Source organism: Macrotis lagotis, chromosome 6 (genome assembly GCF_037893015.1).
Source record: "Macrotis lagotis isolate mMagLag1 chromosome 6, bilby.v1.9.chrom.fasta, whole genome shotgun sequence".
Classification (NCBI taxonomy): domain Eukaryota; kingdom Metazoa; phylum Chordata; class Mammalia; order Peramelemorphia; family Peramelidae; genus Macrotis; species Macrotis lagotis.
The window spans coordinates 9,668,513-9,694,017 of record NC_133663.1 but is presented as its reverse complement, the minus strand read 5'-3'; the positions used below and the strand labels follow the sequence as shown (position 1 = coordinate 9,694,017).

The 25,505-nt window shown below is 42.7% G+C and overlaps 1 protein-coding gene across 4 annotated transcripts in view; it reads right to left on the bottom strand.

Annotated features, from left to right (window-relative positions):
* The window catches only part of MASP1 (MBL associated serine protease 1), an 88,107-nt gene extending 65,658 nt beyond the window's left edge, over window positions 1-22,449 (bottom strand). For 2 of the 4 annotated variants that reach the window (XM_074190667.1, XM_074190668.1), the window contains exons 1-2: window positions 22,220-22,447; window positions 13,830-14,061 (exon numbers count right to left, since the gene is read on the bottom strand). In XM_074190667.1, the coding sequence (XP_074046768.1) occupies window positions 13,830-14,061; window positions 22,220-22,224 (237 nt within the window). In that variant the 5' untranslated portion in view covers window positions 22,225-22,447. Of the gene's footprint in view, window positions 1-13,829; window positions 14,062-22,219 lie in introns of all 4 variants that reach the window. The other 2 variants (XM_074190666.1, XM_074190669.1) reach the window with 2 other exon arrangements.
* Window positions 22,450-25,505: the final 3,056 nt, after the last annotated feature.

Here is a 25,505-nt window from a genome sequence, read left to right as displayed (position 1 = left end):
GGGAGGAGTCCTGGAAAATTGCCCCTTCTAGCTCCTTTGCCACAGTGAATAGCAGGGGCTGGAATTGTGGGACCCAGGGGAGGAAGCTGTTCACTCCCCTCCCCATCCCTCTTTCAGGGAAAGAGGGAAGTCGCATTCAAATGCAAATCCCCTCCCTGGCAGGAGAGAGATGTGGGCAGCCCAGGACTCAGGCGTCTGGCCAAAGTAGGCAGGGAATAGCCCAGGGATTGGTAAGCAAAGAAAATTAGATCAAGAAGGGGATGCTGCACTTCCAGAGGTGGGGTAGGAGGGATGGGGAAGAGCATGGAGCTCACTTTCAGGCTCACTCCTCCTTGATGCTTATGAATGATTTGGGGAATTGGACAAAACGAGAGGGAGAGGGGCAAGAAATGACTCATTTCCAGCTCTTTTGGGGAAGCCTGGCTCCACAGCTGAGGCCTCTCTAGGAATTTAGTCTCACTAAGAGAATCTAAAGACGGCTAGTCAGAACAGTTGGATTTTGGGTTAGAATCTCAGTTCTGTTACTTTCTATCTGTGTGACCTTGAGCAAGTCACTTAACCTCTATTAACTCACTTTCCTCATTTGTAAAATGAAGGAGATGAACTTGATTATCTCTTCCCTTCCAAACTCTTAATCTGTGATCCTATAATCTCCCCTTTCTCAAATTTTACTATAGAACCAATCATATGCTGACAAATCATTGTCAACCAGTTATTCAAAAAAGCAAGGGACCCTTAAGTACGATCTGTATTCCCCCATATGATGATAGTCCTGGAAATTGTCCAGCAGCTCTTTCATTTTATATAGAAAAGATTCCATTTCTGACTTGTATTAATAACGTTTTTTTAATAAAAGGAGGAAATAGTCACTGTTGGAGGGATTGTGGAAAGGGGGTCACTAATGAATTATTGGTGGACCTGCCAATTACTACAATCATTTTGGAAAACAGTTTGGAATTATGCAAGCAAAATGCCTAAATATCATATCCTTCGAATTAATTCTATTTCTGAAATTGCAGAAAATAAGAAAAGTCCAAGACATACCAAAATATTTATAGCAGCAATTTTTGTGAAAGCAAATAATAGGAAACAAAGTTGATACTCTTCATGCAGGAAAAGACTAAACAAAATTATGGTACTTGAATCTAATAGAATATGACTGCACTATGAGACATGATATATGTGTTGAATGCAGAGAAGCCTGGGAAGATCCACATGCTCTAACATGGGGTGACATAGGCAGAACCAAGAGAACAATAGACACAATAATGTAAATAGAAAGAACAAAAAATGAATAGTGAATGCTGTAAAATTTCAAAGACCAAACTAATCCCCAAAGAAGATGAATCCATTGCAAAAAGTATGATTGATTGTGATTTCTGAGAAAACCCTAAAAATGGATCATTGAAGATGGGGCTGGTGAACACACGCCTCCCACAAGCTTAATCTGTATAGTGAGTGTTTTATTATCACTTTTAAGTCTAACTCATCATCAGAACAATCTATCAAGGTTTCATCTGTAGCCTTTTGGAGTTCCTGAGATGTCAAGGTTCTTAATGAAAATTTAACCATCAATCTCAAGAACTGATGTGATCTTACTCCAGAACTCCACTAGGAGAAAACGCTCTAGCTCTCCTCTTTGAGAGAAATGCTGGGCCAGTGGAAAGAACAATAGATTTGCAGTCAGCTATTTATTATCTGTTTGAATTTGAGAAACTTCCTTCAGTCTCATCTTTTCTCATGTTCTCCAAGGTCTCTTCAAGCTTTAAACTTATGATCCTATCTTTCTTTGACCCCATCTTTTCTTACCTATATAATAGCAGCTGACATTTATATAATGCTTTAAAAGATTTGTAAAACTCTTTGTAAATCTTAACACCTGGGAAGCAGGTGTTAACAATCCAGATACAGAAACTGATGCAGACAGAGGATAAGTGACTTGCCCAAGATCCTATAAATTGCAAACTATTCAACTCCTCAAAAATGTTTTGGGGATGTTTAACTTCTAGTAGGTTTAGAAATCAAGTCCCATAAATGAATTGTTGTTCTGAGAAGCAGTCATTTCCCAGAATTATAGAAATTCCAAAAGAGTGAAAAATACTGTATCATGAAAATGCCTTATGTCATAGAAAGCTAAAACATTTATCCAAGAGATGGAGGGAAATATGATTCAATTGTTTGGGAACTGACATGATTTCAATGCCACTGAATCATTCATACCAGACTTGGAGAAGTGGACTTCATAATCAGTGTGATAAAAGTGGGATTTCATGATGAGTGATTATGTATTTCTGGGTCCCACTATCAAGACATCTTAAACAAACAATTGCAGAAAAGGAGGTTATTGAATATTTGAAGATTTTATAAGTATAAAAACTATCAATAATGTTTATTGAATAAGTAAAATACAAAATAAATTATTTGAGTTTGTTCTTTGAAACTGGTATACCACTGCATAGAGTGGTTGTGTGTCTCTGTTGGAATACCCCAGTAGAAGGTAAACTTCTTTGGGTTTTTAGTAAAATCTCTGCAACCCCTTGCATGGTAGGTTTACCATTGGTACTTAATAAATGTTGGATTTTGATTTGAGTCAAAGGTTCATGGGTGCTTAAGTTGCAAGGTGTCTTAGCATCTAATCTAACCGTTTCATTTTATAGATACAGAAAGTAAAAACTGGGAGATAAAGAGTGTGCACCAGGTTACTTTCTCTGCCAACCCCCAAGCAAATTCAACATTTCTGTGGTTGAGACTAGGCTGAGGAGTTAGGTCATCCTAACTCTGCATCCTCATCTATAAAAGGGAGGGCTATGACTCCATCTGCATTAGTCACTCATTGGGAAGAAAGTAAATTGTAGAAGCTAATATCATCTCTTCTGATAATTGTCATTATTCCTTGGACCATCTTGTCTCAAAGCATACAGAGATCAACTGATATTTTTACTAAATCAAGAAACTAGTGTAGTGAACTAGAAAATCTGATGATCTTGGGGGCAAGGAAGACCTTGTTGTCCTTCCTTTTTCTGAATTTTATTTTCCCTGTAACCCTGGGCAAATCATTCATGAGTATTGGTTTATCCATAAAATAGGGATAATGATGCCTTTAATACTGCCTCTCAGAGTTGAGTGAAGCAAATGACATCATGAATGTAACACCTTTAAAAATTTAAGAGGTAAGGGGCGGCTAGGTGGCACAGTGGATAAAGCACTGGCCCTGGAGTCAGGAGTACCTGGGTTCAAATCTGGTCTCAGACACTTAATAATTAAAAAAACAAAACAAAAAAACTAAAAAGGGGCAGCTAGGTGGCATAGTGGATAAAGCACCGGCCTTGGAGTCAGGAGTACCTGGGTTCAAATCCAGTCTCAGACACTTAATAATGACCTAGCTGTGTGGCCTTGGGCAAGCCACTTAACCTCATTTGCCTTGCAAAAAAAACCAAACTAAAAATTTAAGGGGTTATAAAAATTCATCCATAATTATTATTAATAAAAATGACCAAGCTTGCCATTGGTTAGTTATCCTCATTGAGTGGCTACTCTGTATTAAGCTGGGCATGGGAGAAACACAGACTCCACAGACCTTGTACCTGTCCTCAGGGTGCTGAAGTGGTCAGTGCCTGTGATCCTAGAGTCCAGGCTGAGTCCAGGAGAGCCCCACCCTATGCCATCCCAAGGCTGCCACTGGAGTCATCTTTCTTCCCTCCCTTCCTTCCAGCACTTGGAGATTACATGGTCACCCATTCCCCACAATACTGGCCACACTTTGAATATGAATATGAAAAGATTTCAGAATCAAATATTGGATAAAGTATTAACATGCATACAACACATGCACATACACACACATACATGCATACATACACCCTCAATCAAACATTTCTCTTCCTGCTGCACCCATAAAACTCCTAGAGCATGTGTGAGTGTATGTGAGAATGGGAGTGAGAGTGTGTGTGTGTGTTGGGATGTAGCTTTTGGTGGATTTCTTGCTTTATGAGTTTCACCTTCTCCTGCCATGATTTTCACTCTCTGAAACCTTGAGAACATAAATCTAATTCATGGGGAAACTCTATTACTTATCTTGGGCATTTCCAAAACCATTTTCTTTTCCCTTTTTCTCTAGGAACTCGTTGCCCGAGCCCCTCTACCTCTGGCCCTTTAAGGGTCCAGGACTCAATAGAGCTTAGAAACAGCCCAGAGGTTTCACCTTATCCTTAGGCAACATTCAGTATGGGTTGAGCACAGCTTAGGTGTGCGGCTCTGCAAAGCTTCTCCTTGGGAAGGAAGACAGGAAAGGGCAAAGCCATTTGTGGGATACAAGCTGGATGAGGATGACTGTGGAAAGTCTGACTTCCTAGATAGAGTGTCAGCTTTGTACTGACTCTAGGATGACCTTGGGCCAACAAGAGCAGCCGTTGTTCAACTAGCGCAGTCCAGTGAGGACCCTGCGAGCTTGGCAATGCAGTCGTTATTTTACAGACGAGGAAACAGTTTCAGAGGCATTAAGTGACTTGAGCAGCTCACACATGGCTCATGAGTAGCAAGTGAGGATGTGGCTTTAGGGACTTCAGGTCCTCGCTGCATTGCCTACTTATTCAATCCCTCCACCTCTTTAGAGTTCAATTTCCTCATCTGTAAATAATTTATATTTCTCATTTCTCTCTTTCAATTGATCTATCCATCTACTTATCCATCCATCCATCCATTCATCTCTCTCTCTCTCTCTCTCTCTCTCTCTCTCTCTCTCTCTCTCCCTCTCATTTATGACATAATGCTTTTTTGTCAAATAGATGACTCAGAAAGAGTCAAAATCCAGCAATAACTTTAATCATGTTTTCACCTTCATCTTAAAACTTTTGATGACTCCCTTCTACCTAATTAAATGAGTCTAAACTAAAGTTGATTTACTGATTGCCTTTGGTCAAAGACCAAAGAAGCAGTAGGCATGATATGTTCTGATAAAGGAAAGCAAAGGGAGCGTTATAGGTCTATTGACTCTCCTGGCTGTGCATAGTGTATGTGAAGGGGCAGCTGGGTGCAGTGAATAGAGCACCAGTCCTGGAGTCAGGAGGATCCAAGTTCAAATCTGGCCTCAGACACTTACCAGCTGGGTGACCTTGGGCAAGTCACTTAGCCCTAATTGCCTTGCATCCAGGGTCATCTCCAGTAGTCCTGAACGATTGGACTCAGATGGTTCTGGAGGAGAAAGTGAGGTTGGTGACTTAGCATAGCCCACTCACTCCAATCCAATTCATGTGCTTGTCATGGCATCACCCCCCTGATATCCTGGTCTTCTTCAAGAATGAAGGGCAAGCACAATCAATATGAAGGGGGAACAGTGTGAGAAAAAGCCAATGAAGGTGGCTTCAGGACCAGGTTATAGATGAACTCTCAGTTTCTGATAGAACCTTGGCAAAGGGAAGGATAAGGGTCCAAGAATGTCCCATGGAGGTTTCTGAAAAGGTGGAATAGTGGGCATAGGACTAGGAGGAGGAAGAGAAGACTGGCAACCCCCTCTTGCCCTTTGGCCCTATCACCTGGCCAACAGGAGTGGTAGTGTCAGTGTTTCTCACCTGACTGCTTTTTCAGGAGAATCCTCCAACAGAGAGATCCTGCTGAACTCTGTAGGCTTCCCCCCACCTCATGCTCAGAGGAGGCCATTCCTGGCCTACAGATGTGTCTGGGTTTAGGCCACAGACCACAGAAAGCACTTGAACAAAGCAGGAACATTCATCTGGGGCTGGGGCTGGGGTCCTGCACTTTTTTCAAACTCTTGGTGTTCACTGTCATCAAAACCATCATCGCCCTGGCACTGATACATGGAAGATGGTTGGGGAGTTTCCCTTCTGGGGTCGATGGGCCAAAGGATCCCTACAGGAGACTTCCCAGGAGAGTGGGAGCAGGGAGAAGGGAAGAGGTGGTTCTGACATCCCCCTGTAGCCTAGAGAAGGATTGACGCAGAGGAAACTTGGAAGCTGTCTGGAAGGGAGTGGGGAGGGAAGGGGCATTAGGCTGTTTTCCCAATTTTGGCAAAATATCGCTTGAGGTTGGTCCTCAGGAGTCCATTGCCTCCTTTGCTGATGTGGAAATTGACAGTTGGGAATAATAAAGGGGTTGGGAGAGGGTAGTTTTATTGGTATTGACAATTCCTAGGTGAGGGAATTCCCTTTCTGGATCTCAATTTCTTCATCCTAGCTCTAAATCTATCATTCAGAATTCTAAAGAGAAAGGGTTAGGTTGGATGTGGCAAAGCATTTCCTAATGAGTAGAGATTGTTAAAAATGTAGAATGGAAGGGGTTCCCCATCATGGTGGTCTTCAATAAAGGTTGCATGTCTAGCCCCTACCAGTTCCTTGGGTAGATATTGACCTGGCTCCTCTCCAACTCTGAGGTTCTGCAACACTGACATTCTGCTGTTGGTTAGGATACTTGGTGATGACAATGGAAGGAACCAGATCACTCCCTCCCCAAATCATTAGCCTCAGCAGGGTGATGACATGGAAGAACGTCCATGGATTGTGCTGACCAGTGGCCAAATGGCCCAGCACGTGAACCTTCTGTGTGCTTGTACTAGCGAGAGAAGAGTCCAGAAATAGACCACTCTCAGCTGGGCTATTGCTCTGATAGTGTATGGAGCACATGCATTCCTTGGATATGGGGAGGGGGGATGCCTGCTGCCCCTGCCAGCCTGGCTTGCTGCATTCTTTGGGTCAATGGCTACCCAGACCAGCCACAGAGCTTGTCTAATGTTCCACAGCTGTCAAAACCACTGCAACAGGAGTCAGCCTCAATGCCAAAAGGACACAGTGGAAGGAAACTGTGTAAGGCCCAGGGAATAAACAAATGAACTCTTTTTCCAGTGTCTATCTCAGATTCCAAAGGAATTTGGTGTTCTGGAGCCAAGAGCCAAGGACCACAGCTGTGTAGTAGATAGGCAAATGTGGAGTTGACTCCTAAGCCCCAGACCTCTCCAACATAGCTAGTTTGTGGCCAATGACCTGGAAAGGGGCAATCAGAGCTCCCCAAGACCCTTACTCATTTCTCTGGCACCTATCCACCATCTAGGGTCAGGCCCTCATCACCTCATGAAACAGCTGTGCAATTTGACCCAATGCTACCAATCTGTCCCCTCTTCCCCACAGCCATGGACATGGATGACTATTTGTTGGCCATCTAGGTCATTCCTGTTCCTTTGTTCAAAAACCTGCCATGGCTCCTTCATGTCCCCGTTATTTGACTTTCTTTTTGTCCCCTTCCCCCTTCATCTCCCTGTTCTGCTTTTAGAATATGAACTCTTTGAGGGAAGAGACAATTTTCCTTTTTGGTGGTTTGTGTCTCCAGGATTCAGCACAAGATTAGGAGAAAGTAAATATGTATGTAGAGAGTGTTTCTTCATTCCAGGAACTTGTCCTTTCCCTCAGGTGGTAGATAGTAGGAGGATGATGAAATTTGTTCTTCATTCTCTAAGAAGACCATGGCATCAGGGAGGTGATGGATTTGAAGGAGGGGGTGCTGTGCTAAGTCACCAGTCTCACTTTCTCCTCGAGAACCATCTGGGTCCAGTGGCCAGATATGAACCATTGGAGATGGCCCTGCTTGTGAGTCAATGGGGTGGGGTTAAGTAACTTGCCCAAGGTCACACAGATAGCAGAGTCAATTGTTTGAGGCCTGATTTGAACTCAGGTCCTCTTACTTCTAGACTGGTGCTCTCTCCTCTGCATGACCTAGCTGCCTCCAGAGTATTGGACTTATAGTCAGAAAGACCTGCCTCAGGAATTTACTATGTGACCCAATGAGTCACTGAATTTCCCCGTGCCTCACTTTCCTCATTTGTGAAATGAGAGAATTGGAATTTTCCCTAGAAATCTGTGTTTTCATATAAGCTACTTAAGGGAGGAACCATGCCATTTTGCATTTTTGCGATTTTAGACCACATAACCACATTATTTGATATGGTTAAAAATATATTTGATGACTATCAGAAAACAAAAACTTTTTCACCTGGCATCTATGACCTTGTACAAATTGGTCCCCAACTACCCACCATGCCTTGTTTCCCAAGATTCTCCTCTATACACTCTATGTTCCAGCCAAAGCGGAGGACTGGACTGTTACCTAAGTTTGACTTGCCATCTCCTATTTCTCTGCCTTTGCCCAGGATTTCTCTCATGCCTGGAATGAGCTCCTTCCTCATCTCTGACTAGGAAAATCTTTTTTTCTTTCCAGGTCAGCCCCATGCTCCTTCTCTCACTTTCTTAAAAATATTCAGGGGAGAAGAGAACCGGGTCCATCATCGACATGTCACATACACACTCATCACTGACATATCTGACCCCCAGAGTGAGGATGGGAGGGTTATCCCCCTACTGTCTCCCTCCATCCAGGGTTGTGTCTCCAAGTCTTTTCCTGCTACAAGATGCAGCTGATGATAGCAATGCTTTGATTAGAGGTTGCCTAAAGCATTCTTATCCTCAACATTTCTGTCATCCTCACACATTGAGATGTCTCAGTAGGGTGATAATTGGTGAGAAAGAGTTTCTCAGTTTGAAAAGAGCTGAGTGCCCCAGTCTCCCTATATCTTGGAGACTAATAGGAGCTCAGGGCCATGGGCTGACCCATACCTGGACATGCATTGCCTCTACATTACTCATGATCAATGGTCCAGTCTTTGCTTGGAGACTCCCAATGGAGACTCCATGATTTGCCAGGACCCCAGTTCCACTTTGGGGCAGATCTCATTGTGAGGGAGTTTTTCCTGACTTCCAGCCCAGATTTGCTTCTCCATCACTTCCACACACTCCTCCTAGTCCTACTTCTGGGACCAAGTTAATCCCTCTTTCATGTGACAATACAGCTTGAGTCAATTCCAGGAAGAAGCAAACAAATAAAAACACCACCAGAAAGAAGCTTGCAGTTAAGAATAAATTATGCTAAGTCTCCGCTCTCCCTGCTAATAAAATCTGAATCAAGTTAAGTCAACAAATATTTTTTTTAAGGTGACTCTAACCCTAACCTCCCATATACTGGGCATTGTGTTAATGGACTCATTGGGACCTAGGGACCCAAAGAAAGGGAAAATGTAAAACAAAACCCAATAAAACAACAAAACAAACCTCAGTCCCTGGTCTCAAGCTCAGTCAATGAATTTTTATTAAGTGGGCAGATTACTTCACTGAGTCCAGGGATCCAAAAATCATGATCTTATAGATCTCAAACTGAAAAGCACCTCACATTACCAAGTCCAACTGCCTCATCTTAAAGAGGAGAACTCAATTCCAGAGAGGTGGTGACTTTCCCAAGGTCACACAGTGCTAGGTGACAGAGCTGGGAGTTGAACCTGAATCCAACTTGATAACTTCTATACTACTCACTATACACTGCCTCTCATGGCAACAATGAAAGTTCCATGCCTAGAGGAGTTTATGTTTTGTGTATTCACCGAAAAGTATGATGTAAGGTAGGGTAGGAGGCAGGAGGAATTGATGATGGGGAGGAATGAGGAAAGTAGATGGAAATGGAGGAAATACTTTAGGTGGTTGTGGTAGGAGCTGCAGGGGTGAGGAGGATCACCTGAGCCTTGAGCAATGGTGGAAGGAAGTTGACTAATATTTACCAATCCCGTATCATAATGTCACATCATATGGAGATCTCTCTCTCTCTCTCTCTCTCTCTCTCACACACACACACACACACACACACACACACATTTAAAATATGAAATATACATTTTATATAATATATAGATATATAGATATATTTATATGTAACATATTCTCTGAGTAAACAAAATGAAGGAAAAAGCATTCATTAAACACTCTTTGAGTTGGGGGTATATGCAGAAAAACAAGAAAGTCCCTTTCTCCAGGGACCTCACCTTTTAATTGGAGGATTGCTAAAATATCTCTGCAAATGTAGCAATGTAGCTTCTCTTCTCATTGAGAAGTGTGCAGTAAATAGAGTTGTTTTCCATGTCATCTAATCCAATCTAATCCATTCATCCCCTATCCATCAATAAACAAATACTTCATTCCCTTCTACCTGCTGGTGCTGAGATCAGAAAATTAAAAATAAATCTATTTTAATCCAATCTGCACCAGTCTGAAAAAAAAACCAGTCCAGTCCAATCCTATCAGTCTCCCAGTAAATGTTAATACTTATGGAGAATGAACAGCTTGGTAGCATCAAGGAGGCCATTTTTTTTTTCATAATACCTTATGCCTCAATATATACCCAGCAACCCACTGGTGTCTTTCCCTGGTCAGAGTACCCTAGCAGAGTCTCCAAGTAGAGAGAAATCTCAGGTGACCACCCTCCCCCTGCCGCCAGACCCTGTAGAGTAGCTTCAAATGGCCATCCCATGTTCACTTGACGACCTCTCCTGGGGGAAGGCCATTGCACATCGAATAAGGAATCTTACATATAGTCCCAAGACTAGGAGAGTTAACAAGGAAGAAGCTGTCAATCACAGAGAATAATTGATAACACTCTGGCCTTCAGGCTCATTCATCATGTTGGGTTCTACCATGTGATGATTAGAAGGCATCCTTTCAAGAAAGTTTTGGAAATAGACTAAACATCTCTCCTCTTAAAAGTGGTTGTTTTTCCACAGAATTGCCTGAATTCAAGAGGAGAAGGATGATGCTTTCTGTGGTTTCCCTCTAGTCGAGGCATTTAATCTTTCAGTTCAAAGTCATCAGAATGTTATGGATCTTAGAAATTTCCCTTAAAACCTGATGATCAACCCTCAAGTCTTGTGCTAAGAGAACCCAAACCCAAAAGGAAAGCATTCCCTGCCTCTTATTCCACTAGGGAGATACAAGGTTTAAATAGGTTAAAGGCATGATGCTGTTAGGAGGAGGAAGGAAGCAGCACATCAATCTCCAAGGCTACTGGGGTGTGGGGGGCGGGGGGGCACATCACAACAATTCATAATTCTCTAGAATGAAAGAACTGTCAAGTGGCCACCAATCTCTGTTTCTTCTCCTGAGACAGCCCAGGTCACTTTTGAATTGTTCTAATTGTTAGGAAGCTGTTCCCGAGCTTAAGCTTAAATTTATTTCTTTGATCTAATTGCTTTAATGTAATAAAGGAAATTGCAGAGGGATTCTACTTCACTGTTTTTATTTGTATTCCCAGCACTTCGCCCAGAGCCAGAAGCATAGTAAATAATAAATTCATAAATTCTCTCTCTCTCTCTCTCTCTCTCTCTCTCTCTCTCTCTCTGTGTCTGTCTGTCTCTCTGTCTCTCTTTGTCTCTCTCTATCTCTCTCTGTCTTTCTCAGTCTTTCTCTTGCTTTCTCTCAGTCTCTCTGTCTCTGTCTGTCTCTCTCTGTCTCTGTCTTTCTGTCTGGGTCTCTGTCTCTCTCCCCCTCTTCCTTCCTTTTTGTCTCTCCATGCCTTTCTTCGTGACATTGGGGAGCCTAAAAGCAGATGATACCAAGTCAAAACAAGGTTTCCTTTGAAGAAAATTTGAATAAAACAATAGGGATCTGTGTGGCTGGGGTTATTGCAAACTAATTGTGTCTGAATTCAAAGGGATGAAATTCAACATGTTTGTCGTTTTACCCTCAATTTGGAATTCAATAATCTGGTTCAAAGTCCATTGGAATGAGCACAACTTGCTTCCCAGAATTTTATTTGCCTGACCCTCACTGGGAAACTTGCTGGTTAATCATCAATGTTTTCCTACAAGTCCTCATGGTTGGATTGATCTCACCCCCAAAAAAGGAACTGGGAAATATACCAGGCCCTTTCTGCAAGTAAAGTGTTATGATTTCACCATAAACTCTTTGAAAGTAGTGTTGGTGCTTTAGCCAGGTGATCCAGAACCTATAAAGGTCTATACACCCACAGGGCCTCTGACTCTACCCTCTGCCACTAGCTGAATAAAATAGAGGGACACAAGTTGGGAATGATCTGCTAGACAGCCCCTCACCCTTAAAGAATCCTAAGGTTCAAACCAAAAGAGTAAAAAAGCTCAAAGAGTCTACAATATCTTTGGAGTATGATTTAGGGTTGACTGGCAGGAAGGATGTGAATTTTCCACCTAAAAATCCTAATTCTCAATCTCTCTCTCTCTCTCTCTCTCTCTCTCTCTCTCTCTCTCTCTCTCTCCAATTCCTTTGGTTTAAGCAATATTATCTTACAAAAAGGCAAATACCCCTGGTACCCCAGAGAGGGTCAATGCACACTCAGTTATCCATACATTGTGTAAATTATTCCATCTGTTTGCTTTCTCTCTGACCCTTGACAAGATATCCACCCACTGAGCAAATGGAGATTTTGTAAAGGAAACTTTAAGGAAGCATGGATGACATTGCTAAGCAGGGAAAGAGGGAAAGAAGAGATGGGAGGGGGCCAAGACACTTCAGCTGGCAACAGAAACCTTTAGGCCATCCTTTTAAACCATGCCAAGTGTTGAGGTGGTTCAATGGATGGAGCACTGGGCCTGGAGTTCAGAAGATGTGAGTTCAAATCCAGCCTCAGATAGTTTCTGGCCATGTGACACAGACAAGTCATTTAATGTCTGTTTGCAACAGTTTCCACATCTCTAAAATGAGGTTCATACCAATGCCTCCTCCCAGGGTTGTTGTGAGGATCTGAGACAGTATTTGTGAACACAGCCCAATTCCTTAAAGAACGTTTTTTTTCCCTTTTTCCTTTCCACCATAGCTTGGTCTCAATGGGTATGGTCTTTACCTCTCTCTACTCCCATGTCACCACAATCAAGCAAGGCCGTTGGTGGAAAGTCTGGCTAGACTATTGTGGGGTTAAAAGCTTTCGTGAGCTAACCTGGGAAGCTGTTTAGATGGGAAAATATCGACCAATTTCCAAACACAATATTTATGACTTGATAATTTTTGTTAAGTTCCAATAAAGGTGATGACTGCCTCAATATACACCCAGCCACCCACTGGTGTCTTTCCCTGGTATTTAAGGCAAAGATTGAAAATCTCTTCTTTCTTCAATCATTCCTTAATTTCTCTCCTCAAAACACCCATCAACCTCAATTGTTATGTGCAGGTAGTGTTTGCCTATTGATATTCCTTGAATCCTTGATAGTTCCAACCACTCTTAGCCACTTTTTTGTCCTAACTTTGGTTTTAAAAGGTGCTCAATAAATGAAGAATGACTAGGAACTTGAGGAATTTGAAATGTGTAGAGGGCTTTATATGAATAGAGACTTTGTTCTCTCTCTCTCTCTCTCTCTCTCTCTCTCTCTCTCTCTCTCCTTTCTTTTCTCTCTCTGTCCCCTCTCTTTCCACCTCTTTCTGTATCTGTTCCTCTTTCTCTTTTGTTTTTTATCTCTCTGCTTTTCTGTCTGTTTCTGTCTATCTGTCTGTCTGCCTGTCTGCTTCTCTGTCTATCTGTCTGTCTCTGTCTCTGTCTTTCTTTCTGACTAGACTTCAGTCGTAGAACATGGACCTCCCTTCTCTGCAGTAAGTTTCTGGCAGAAATATAGAGGAGAACAAAAGTCTATGCTGTCAAGGTAATAGAAAGAAGTGGGTGATGCTAGGGCGCCCAAAGCTCTAAATCTATGAGCTTATTCTGGGATGAAGACCATATTGATCATTAGCAGGGAATTATGAATAAATTCAAGGTTAAGAGGATATTTGAAAGGAAGAGGAAAAAGTTTAGTCACTACTTTAATCACTGACCGAGGTAAGGGGTGAAAAGCAAGAAGTAAAATGAAGACATCGAGAGGAGAAAAATGGAGGCAGATGGAGAAGCAGAAATGTCAGAGGAGACCAAAGAAAGCAGAAGCCGTCTCCACCCCAGTCCCAACTTTGGCTAGGTTCTGGCCTATGGTACGTAGGCAGGTAGGGGCATCTCACCTTCACATAGTCATATTCACAGAGGTAGGATGATTCCAGGTCAAAATGCATGAAATATAACTTGATCCTGAATCCTTCTGGCACGGTGATATTCCAGGTTACCTCAGAGTCACTGGGATAGGAATCAGGGAAGTTGGGCGACTGGATCTCCCCAAACATATCATTCAGTTCCACAATGTTGGCGGACACTCTCAGCAGACACAAGGACAGGAAGCAGAAGAACAGGAAGCCCCTGAAGGACAGGGAAGAAACTCAAGGGTTAGTAGCTATCCATCCAAGGACACCAGTGCCTGGCAGAATTGATAAAGAAGATGAAGCTTTGGACTGACATTCAGGGAGTGACTGGAGGGAGATTTGGGTTTTGGTGTCGTGATCGATCTCACTTCAGTCAATGATATAAAAACTCATATTGATGATTTGTAATATGCTTTGGTCAAAAACGCTATGAAGCCAAGAGCCAACATGATGTAGCCAACCTTAGAAGCAGGGAGACTGAAATTGTATGGGTGCAGATTGACTGTGTGACCTTGGGCAAGTCAGTTGTCCTTTTTCTGCTCTAAGCAATCCTCTTATAGGTGGTAGAGTAGGGACTAACCTTCATTGATAGGGGATTCCTCAGCAGGACCTTCCTCGACAGGGATCAAAAAACCCAAAGAGAAGAATAAAACCACTAATGATGTTGGGGGACTAGTGTTATTGTCCCCAAGAGGATCACATGGAGGCCATGTGATTTCGAGTGACTTGCTCTAAACCATTCGGCCACTTAGGGGTAGGGGCAATGGTGGACCTGGACTCAAACCCAAGTGACTGGTGCTCTTTTCTCCTTTCTCTGTCCTATTCCATCATGCTGGTTTTCCTTCCCCATTTTTAGAGTCATTTCTATTGGGGTTTGTTTAGAATCAAAGTATTTTGAAAGTATGACAATTCAAAGGAACCCAAGATCTTCTGAGTTGTGATACTTTCTGGAGTCTGTACATGAGGATATAACGGTATGTTAGGAACAACATCTGCTCTATAGAATCTTGGCTAGTTTTTGCCTTGAAGGACATTGATACCTTTTTAATGGGTCCAAGGGATTAAGGGTTGAATCACTGATGAAGTTTCCTGGTGACTCAGAATAAGTGTTCAGCATATGAGGACTTGACCCCTCTTTCTGACCAGGAGGTGCACCATAGGAAACTCAGAACTGTGGGGAGCCGTGATGTTATGAAACAAGCTTCCTCTGCTAAATGTTAAATGATTGTGAATCACTGGATTGTCCTGGCTTAATCCTGACCTGGGTGTGTGTGTGTGTGTGTGTGTGTGTGTGTGTGTACGCACGTGCATTGTGCATGTGTGTGTGTTATGAATGTGCATGTATGTGTGTATGCATGCCTCTGTGTGTTGAGTGTATGTCTATGGGTGACAGTATGTGTGTCTGTGTGGTATGTGTGTGCATGGCCCTGTGTGTGTGGTGTGGTGCCTATGTGTGTTGGGTGTAGGTGTATGTGTTTTGTGGTAGGCTCCTCTTTGGAAAAAATATGCCAGATATCTTCAGTTTTTGAAAGGCTATTATTCAGAAGAGGGACCAGCTTAGTTCTATTTAGCCTAAAAAGGCTGAACTAAGAGCAATGTGTAGAAACCGCAAAAGGTCAGTTTCCATTTAGATGTCAGGAAAAACTTGTTCATAACTAGGGCAGCCCACAAATGGAATGGACTGCGTAGGGTGGATCTTGGCTGACAGCTAAGACCTGGAAATTTTCAGACAAAGGCTAGATGGCCCTTTGTAGGGAGTGGTCTATGAGGGATTCTTTTGGGGTTTGGTTTGCTATGCAAGGCTTGAGAAAATTCTATCATCTCTAAAGGTGATGTTGAGAGTTCCTGACACCAAGGTTCTTCATCCTGGATGCTAGCTCTAGCACTTTTGAGAGTTGTCCTCTGGAATGTCCATTAGTTCAAGGATGGATTTTGAGGGCTTAGAGGAAGGGAACCCAGGTTTTCATTTCTACCTTAGCTTTTGACTGACACTATGAATATAGGATACATAGTTTTGGGTGTCTATCAAGTGATTCCCATTGTGACTTTTCTTCTTCTGTGCCTCTGAAAAGGTTGCTCTCCATATCTGAAGTGCCATTCTTGATCATTTCTTTTTCTGGAGTCATTGGCTTTTATCAAAATACAGTGCAGATGCTATTTCTTCTAATAGACCTTCCTTGATTTTCCCTTCCTTCCAAGTTTTAGCAATCTTAAATTGCTTTTTTACCATTCCCCAAATGTATCTAGGTTACCCAATGAATAGCATACTGGACCTGGAGTCAGGAGGACTCCTCTTCCTACTAGCTGTGTGATCCAGGGCAAGTCATTTAACTCTGCTTGCCTCAGTTTCCTTTTGTGTAAAATGAGTTGGAGAAGGAAATAGTAAACCATTCCATTATTTTTGTCAAGAAAATAGGGTCCCAAAGAGTCAGACATGACTAAAAGATGACCAAACAACAATTGAAGGATCTGAATAGGCAGTTCTCAGAAGACAAAGTCAAAACTATCTATAACCATATGAAAAAGTGCTCTAGATCACTATTGATTGCAAATTAGCTTAACACGGAGGTATTGTCTTATACCTAGCATATTGGTTAACATGAAAGAAAAGGAAAATGACAGATGCTGGAGGAGCTGTGGAAAAATAGGTACACTAATGTAATGCTGGTGGAGTTATGAACAGGTTCTGGAGAATTATTTGGCACTAGACCTGAAGGGTGACATAATTGTGCATATCTTTTGACCCAACAATATCACTACTAGGTCTGTATCTCAAAGAGGTCAAAGAAAAGAAAAAAGGACCCATATTTTCAAAACGATTTAATTTTGCTCTTTTTTTGTGGCAGCAAAGAATTGGAAAATGAGGGAATGCCCATCGATTGAAGAAAGGCTGAACATTTGTGGTACAAGAATTTGATGGAATTCTTTTATATTATAAGAAATAAGAAGGAGGTTGGTTTCAGAAAAATCTGGGAAGAGTTGTACAAGCTGATGCAAAGTAAAGTGAGAAGAATTAGGAACACATTGTACATAGTAACAACAACATTGTAATGAAGATTAATTGTGAAAGACTGGAGCAATCTCAAAAGAACTCCAAAAAATTCATGTTGAATATTGCTATCCATCACCAGAGAAAGAATTGATGAACCCTAAGTGAGATTGAAGGACATGTTTTTTCACTTTCTTTTTTTACTCCCTGCAATATGGTTAATATTGAAACATGTTTTGCATGACTTCACATGTCTAATGGATATCACATTGCTTGCCTTCTCAATGTGGGGATGAGGGGTGGGAGGAAGGAACAAAATTTGGAACTCAAAATTTAAAGTTAGATGTTGAAAAAAGAACAACCATAGTTGAATTGTTTTAATCAATGTTTAATTGTGGCAAAAAATTAAGGGTTATAAAGATTAAGAATTAAATTGCTTTTGATTACTTTGCATTATATTTATCTGCATCCATGTTTTATTCCTCAGGAGAATGGAAGCTCCCTGAAGATGGGAATTTCACTTTTTTGCATTTGTGTCCTCAGTGCCTCACTTTACAGATCATGAAACAGAGAATTTAAGTGACTTGCCTAGGATCACACAGTAAAAGTCAAAAGTGGCATTTGAACTTAGGTCTTTCTGACCCCCAAGACCAGAATACTACCCAATATACCATATGGCCTCTGATGACCCATATTGGAGAGCACTTGAAGAATGAGTCTTCAACACCATCTCCTTTCTTATTATTTGTCCTACATGCTGGTTTAGCTCAAGGCTTAGTCTTGTTTTCAGTTGCATTCCCCACATTGCATAAGGTTGAAAGATCCACTTTCTTCATTGATCTTTTTCCAAGTCATATCATAAGGACTTTGGTTTCTCCAGCCCATTTGGATGGAGTGGCTGAGAAGACATTGATTTACATGACACTGTTTCTTTCCTCACTTCCTAACCCCTCACCGCACCCCCCCCCCCGCCCCAGCCTGACCCTGACTCTAAATCTTCATGATGATTTTAAAGGTTCTAAGTCAATACCCCCTCACATATAGGACAAGCCATGGTACACACGTTGCAAATTGCTTTAAGCCTCAAACTGAAAATTGTAAATGCCAAAGCAATTCACCACCAGCCTTCTTCCTGTCCTCAAATGTCTTAGCTTGTTGGTCAAGGCATTGTCTATGCAGCCTTCAGCAGCTGTTCTCTATTAGCAAAGAGAAAACCCAACCAGAGTCTTGGGAGAGGATGATAGGGGCACAACCCGGTTGGTCCCTGTTCTGACATCATCTTCTTCCTTGGGAAAAGAAAGCATATTTCTGTGATTGTGATGAACTGGGGAGGTAAGATAGAAAATTCCCTCCCCCTTATTCCCAAGGAAGGGGAGACCAACCATTATCAAAAAAGGTGGAGTAGAAAAACCTGGGCTTCATTCTTATACTCACATTCAAATTGCAGTTAATAAATTAGCCCTTTGATTTTTTTCATTTGATAATTCTGTGAATGATCCAATGGTCAACAAACACTTATTAAATGCCTACAATGTACCAAATTTAGTCATTGTACTGGAGCTTTGAAGACAAAAATGAACCAGTCCCTGCCCTCAAGGAGCTTCTATTCTAACAGTGGGAGACTGTAGTATAGACTATACCCATAGAAAGCAGATACAAGATCACCTTGAAGGAGAAGAGATAGTAATGGCAGGGACCTGGGACAGTCTCAGATAGAAGCTGGTGCTCCTATAATTCCAATTTTTAAAAGAAAACCTGTTCAGAACAGTGATTTCCTCTGGATAGAAAATTCCTGGCAAAAGTCTCTACCACTGTAGCTCTGCAACTTACAGTCTTAAAGTCTGAGCTATACCTTAGGGATCTAACCAGTAGGAAAAGTCAGAGGGTCAAACTGATGACTCTGGGATTCCATTAGAGCCACATCTTGAAAAGCTGAATTAACCTAAGGGGGAGAATCCTGTCAGGTCACTGGCTCTCAGAGCCTCCCAGCGAGGCATCCTTGGGGAAGCACTTCTGGACATAGACTCATGAGAGATCTGGGTTCTGACCTTGTTTTTTTCAATTACTTGTAGAACCAGGGGAGCTCAGAGACATCCAGTCAATCAGTAAATATTTATCAGGCACCTGCTATGGACCAGTCACTGCGCTAAGCAAAAGATACAGAAAGAGGCAAATGATCCTCTAAGAACTTAATAGACAGAATAAATTGGGGAAAATAGCTGAAGGAAGGCACTGGAATTAATAGGTTATGAGTTTCCTGTAAAAGGTGGAATTTTAGCTGAGACACAGAATATCAGGGAGGTCAATAGTTGAGAGAGAGAGGGAGAGAGAGAGAGAGAGAGAGAGAGAGAGAGAGAGAGAGAGAGAGAGAGAGAAAGAAGAGAAGAGAAGAGAAGAGAAGAGAAGAGAAGAGAAGAGAAGAGAAGAGAAGAGAAGAGAAGAGAAGAGAAGAGAAGAGGAGAGGAGAGGAGAGGAGAGGAAGAGAGAGAGAGAGAGAGAGAGAGAGAGAGAGAGAGAGAGAGAGAGAGAGAGAGAGCATTTCAGGCATGGGGGATAGTTAGAGGGAATACTCAGCAGCATCAACAAGGGTAAGTAAGAGGATGGCTGGGCTTGGGGATCCTGATCCTGGCTTCTCTATGAACGGAGCCTCTGGGTGACCTTTCTGGCTTCATATAACTGCTGAGCCCCTTTCCATCTACAGCTCTAGGGTCCAAGGTTCTGAGTCTTAATTTACTCTTCTGTAAACTGTGGTGAGAAAAACACTTATACGTCTAAATAGGTTTAACCGAACCAACTTCTATGACTTGAAGCTAAAATTTGACCTGCACTGGGAGAGGGAATTGTCTCAGTGGAAGGTTCAAATGCCAATGAAATTTTTTAAAAGTACTCTAAGAGGGGCAACTAGGTGGCACAGTGGATAGAGCACTGGCACCGGAGTCAGGAGGACCAGAGTTCAAATCCGACCTCAGACACTTAATCATTACCTAGCTGTGTGGCCCGGGGCAAGCCACTTAAACCTACTGCCTTGCAAAAAACCTAAAAAGAAAAAAAAAACCTAATAAAAAAAGCATTCTAAGAAATCAACTACTTGAGGGCAGCTAGTGCAGGTAGTGCAGTGGATAGAGCACTGGCCCTGGAGTCAGGAGGATTTGAGTTCAAATCCAGCCTGAGGAACTTAATAATAATTTAGCTGTGAGACCTTGGGCAAGTCACTTAATCCCATTGCCTTGCAAAAAACAAAAGCAAAATAAAAAGAAATCTACTACCACTGCTACTACTATGACTACTACGAACATTACTATTATTTCTTTGTTATCAAAAAGGATAGCATCAATAAACCAAATGACTAGCAGTGTGACGCACGATGATGTTTATTATACTGAGGGGTATACTGTCCAAAGCATCCTTTACCAGAGTCTTTCCACCCCTTGGTCTGATTTCTTTGAGATATGGATGAATCTCTGTCCATGCCTAATGAGCTGACTGACCCAAGCATACTAGAAATTAATAATAACATTTATTAATCAAGCTAAATTAATTAAAATAAAAATTGTAAAATTATTAACAATATACCATTTATTTGAACCAAGCTTATTAATTCATTGGGATGGGGGACTTCTGGTGAGGAAATTCTTTTCTTCTCTGCAGGTTGGTGACTTCTCTCCAATTAGAAGTCCCATGATTTACTTTGGACTACAGAGCCTGCATGTATCAAAGGTGGGACTTGAATCCTGGTCTTCTGTGCTTGCCTATCCCTAGACTCTGTGAATAATAACTCTCAGTGACTTAAGTTAGCAAAAGGCTTTGCACAGATTCTGTCACTGTACCCTTATGACCCTGTGTCAGGGTTACCAGAGCCATTACCAGGGAAGTAGGAGACCTGCTAAGAGCATTTAAGTAGAACCAGAGTTTAAACTGAGATTTTGCCATCATGACTCAGATGAGCTCTGCTCTCCGTGCCTCAGTTTCCTTCTTTATAAAATGAGGGGGTTGGGTTGGGTAAATAAATCAATGGTCCTAACTGTGTCATTGGACAAGTAATTTCTCTGAGTCACAATTTTTTCACCTATAAAATGAGAGAATCGACAACTTCTGAAATTTCTTATGGCTCTGAATCTCAAATCACGGTAGCAGAGAGACATGATTTGCCCGGGATCACATAGTTAATGCAAGTCCAAGGTCATCCTGCTTCCAACTCCACTGTCCTCTAAAGCCTTTCTCAATCGAAAGGAAAATCATTTGGAGGAGGGGGGGAGGGGACAAGAATATTTGGGGATCTGCCACATCTGTGGAATTTTGGGTTTTTTTTAGGACTGGTAGTCAAACGCATCCAAAACTTTTATTAGAAAAATACTGAGGGTGCTTATGTCATGAGATGTGTGACTTTTTAGGAGTACCCCTCAGAGGGAGTGCCCTGGTCTGCTTGGGAGGGGGGAAGGAGGACAGGAGAGCACTCCCTAACCTTTAGGTTGAGTCCAAGGGCAGAGAATCAGCTTGGACAGCTCTGCTCTTTCTTGGGGGTCCTGGGGCTCTGTCGCCTTGCCCCGAACACCCTCCATTTCAAAGGCATTCATTGCATTTTCCTGATTCCATTTGGCCAGGCAGTAACTTATAGGAGACTGTATTTACCATGGGGACAGGTTTAATTTGTCCAAATTGAGGTCTAATTGGCAAACTTCTGAAGGCTTGGGAAACCACAAGAGCTGGGCAGTGGGGAAATGGACTTCTTTTCTGTTCCAAAGAAACACCCAACACACACACACACACACACACACACACACACACAGCAACGAACAGTCCCCTCTCCTTGTATCCCCAACACTACTGAGAGAGTCAATTGTCTGCTTATTTCAGAGGAAGGACAAAAACCATGCTGACTGATAGAAAAGAAGGTAACTTCTTCTTAAGGCAATATATATATATATATATGTGTGTGTGAACATGTGTGTTTTGTGTATGTGTGTACATATGTGTGTGTGTTTGGCTCTATGTGGGGGTGGTGGAGGGGTTCAGTGAGAGCTTGGGGCTTCTAGGTAGGAGCCCAGAAAAAAGTGTTCAGTGGAAAGTTGCATCTTTCCAAGGAACAGAATGAGCTTCAGACACACTGACCATTCTAGCAAGAACCAGAGGGACAGACCAGCCAGCCTAGGGACAGACCAGCCAGTCTCTTCTGTATGGAGAGAGAGAGACAGAGAGAGAGAGAGAGAGAGAGAGAGAGAGAGAGAGAGAGAGAGAGAGAGAGAGAGAGAGAGAGAGAGAGAGATTCTGGAGAAGCAGCATGGGACTTCTGGCCGGAGGGGCCCCTCCAAGCAGCCCTGGCCACTCGGAGAGGAGTGGGGACTGCCACCCCCCATCCCTCGGAGTTCTGGGGATCCTTCACACTCACCTCATGTTTCTGCCTTGGCTGTTCTGGGGGGGGGCTTTGGATTCCACCCCTCTGCCTTAGTTTTGCAGGATCTCTTCCCTGGTGTCAGTGCTGGGGCTGGCTCTCCTGGGCTCCACTCTCTGTCTTATCTTTGTTCCGAGAGCCCTGGATGTGTCTGGGGAGTTGGCTGCCATTCTCCATTCAGGTCACGCCTTCTCCTGCCTGCAACAGACCTCTCTCTCTCTCTCTCTCTCTCTCTCTCTCTCTCTCTCTCTCTCTCTCTCTCTCTCTCTCTCCCCCCTTCTTTCTCCTCCTCCTCTTTCTCCTCCCCCTCCTCTCTCTATTCTCTTGCCTGCCTTTCTCTCACTTGTTCTTCACTTCTCTGTCTCTCCTCTATTCTCTCTCTCTCTCCCTGTTTTTCTCTTTCTGTCTCTGTCTGTCTGTGTGTCTCTGTCTTTCTCTCCTCCTCCTCCTCCTCCTCCTCCTCTTCCTCTCCTTCTCCCCATCTCTCTGTCTCTGTCTCTGTCTCTCTGTCTCTGTCTCTCTGTCCTCCCCTCCCTCTCCACTTCTCTGCCCCTCCTTTATTCTTCCCTATCTGCCTCCCTTCTCTAGTCTACGTCCCTCTGTCCCTTTTCTCCCTTTTCTGTCTTTGACTCTGTATCTCTCTGTGTCTCTCTCCTCTCTAACACTCCATGATTTTTTTCTTTCTCTTTTTCCAGATGGTCACAATTGCTTCCCTTCAGGAGTTACTCAAAGACAAGGCAAAACAATAATAAAACATATACCAGAGGAAAATAAGATTTTTAGGAAAGAACAAACTGTGAAAAAATACTCTCCCCTACCCCCATGGGAAGGCATCTCTGGCTAGACCTCGAGTGCCTAGCCCAACTCTTCTTCAGTGAGGATGCCGACAGCTATAGGTTTCCTCTGAATGTGGACCTTGGCAAGGAACTCCAGGCAGGATGGGCCCCTTCTGCTGCACAGTTGGTCACTCTCACTTAAAAGTCAAACTTTTTCAGTTGTTTATCCACTTCCTTGACAATTGTATTACTGTCCAGGAAACTAATCCAACCCAGAGAGAGCAGGGAATCCCAGAGTCCTCAAGCAGGGTGTGTCTGCAAAAATGTACATGCCCATATGGACGTTTGGATACTGGGAAAATATGACCCAGAATCCCGGCAGAACTTCCCATTCATCTTTTTCCCTCCTCTGTCAACTTTGGCCTGAAGAGCAGTGTACAAGATGAGGGCCTTGGCACTACAAACACAGGGAGATGGGGATGGAATGGGAGCTCTCACATGCATCTGACACTTTGGGGTTGCAAAACTCCTCATGAAGCTTGTCCATTTGAGCATCACAGCACCTGTGGAGACAAATGTTTTGACTAGTGTCTTCCCCAGGCATTTATTTATTTTTTAAAGTTTTTTTTTTTTTTGCAAGGCAGTGGGGTTAATTGACTTGCCCAAGGGCATACAGCTAGGTAATTATTAAGTGTATGAGGTTGGATTTGAACTCAGGTCCTCCTGACTCCAGGCCCAGTGCTCTATCCACTGTGCCACCTAGCTGCCCCTCCAGTCATTTATTTTATCCATACTCATATACATTCCCATTGTCTCCCCCAGGTGGGAACTGTTTCATGGTCTTTGACCATCCAGAGCCTGAATGAATCTTTGTGGATTGATTAATCAATGTAACAATTGGGGAAACTGAGGCATGGAATGTTTCATTCACCCAATATCCCACCCAACTGTGCAAAGGTGGTGCTTGAAGCCAGGTCTTTCTGACTCTGAGTAGAGTCTCTTCTGTCAGTGGCTAACAAATTGGAAGCATGAATTTAGAGCTAGCAGTCACCTTCAAAGTCGTCTGGTCCTACCCTTTCATTTAAAAATTGAGCAAATTGGGGGCAGCCCAGATCAGGAGGACCTGAGTTCAAATGTGACCTTAGACTCTTAGTATTTACTTAGCTGTCACTTAACCCCACTGCCTCCAAAAACAAACAAAACAAAACAAAAATTGAGCAAATTGAGTTGAGACTTGGAAATATTGGAACTGAAATCAGTCTTCTAATTTCAAATCCAACCTTGTTTTCTATGATGCTTATGGGTCAGGAGTACCTAACCCTCTGGAGACTAACTCTCTAGCTTCTCTCCCTCTATCTCCTGTCTCTGTCTCCTGTTTCTGTCTCTGTCTCTCTCTGTCTCTCTGTCTCTCTCTCTGTCTCTCTGTCTCTGTCTCTCTGTCTCTGTCTCTGTCTCTGTCTGTCTGTCTGTCTGTCTGTCTCTCTCTCTCCCTCTCTCTCTCTCTCTCTCTCCTCGGTCTCGTTCTGCCTCTCACTCTCTCTCAACACTTTCAATAGCTTGTCTTGCCAGCCAGGGTGTGATGGGGTAGCTCCCACCCACTTTGTGGGTACAAAAGGAAGGGATGAGAGAAGCACTTGAAGTCTGGACTCTTTTGGCAAACTGAGACTTTCTGTTTCAAGCAAAAACCAAATAGCTTTCAAAGTCTCATTAAAAGACTCAAAGGGCTTCTCAGACATCAAATGACTCTCACAGAACAGCATTTTAATGATTTAAGCGCAAATGAATCAAGAACACATGGATTATATTTCCCTTGGAATACATGAGGGTTTTAAAAAATGAAAGAGAATAGAACTTGGCCCAGCCAGGCTTGGCGGATGCAGTGTCCTGCCCATTGGAGATGCTCACTGACTTCACGCCGCAATAAAACTTACTTTTTTTGGGCATGGGAGGGAGATGTCCACAGTGAGCCACCGAGTCACCTGGGCAGAATAGATAGTCCAACTCCAGCAGCTATTGGCCTCTCCTTATAAAATGTCAAATATAAATTAGGCCTCTGAGTGCAATTTTCTGTCAGTGTCTTTCCAGGGCTGCCAAGACACTATAGAAGACTTTTGAAATATGGTTCCCAGCAGTTCTGCCAATGGATTGCAGCTCTGGTATGTGCTTCTTTGGGGCTTACCACAGTTCAGATGATGTCTGCATGATAGCAGGGTCCTTGGGATTTAGCAAGTTGGAGATGAGATGTTATCCTAGTGGAAATTGGAAAAATAAAATAAAATATCAATAAAAAATCTTTACCCTCAAGGAGCTTACATTCGTCTATCATACTATAATGTCATCTGATCATAATCTTTCAATTTACAATTAAGCCAACCAAGATCCATAGAAAAAATGGTTTTCCCAATGCTAGGCAGGCAGCAAGTGGCAGAGACCCCTTCTGAACCTACGTTCTCTGCTTCCAAATCCAACCTTGTTTCCATTGTGGTTTTTGCAGGTCCTTAGTCTGC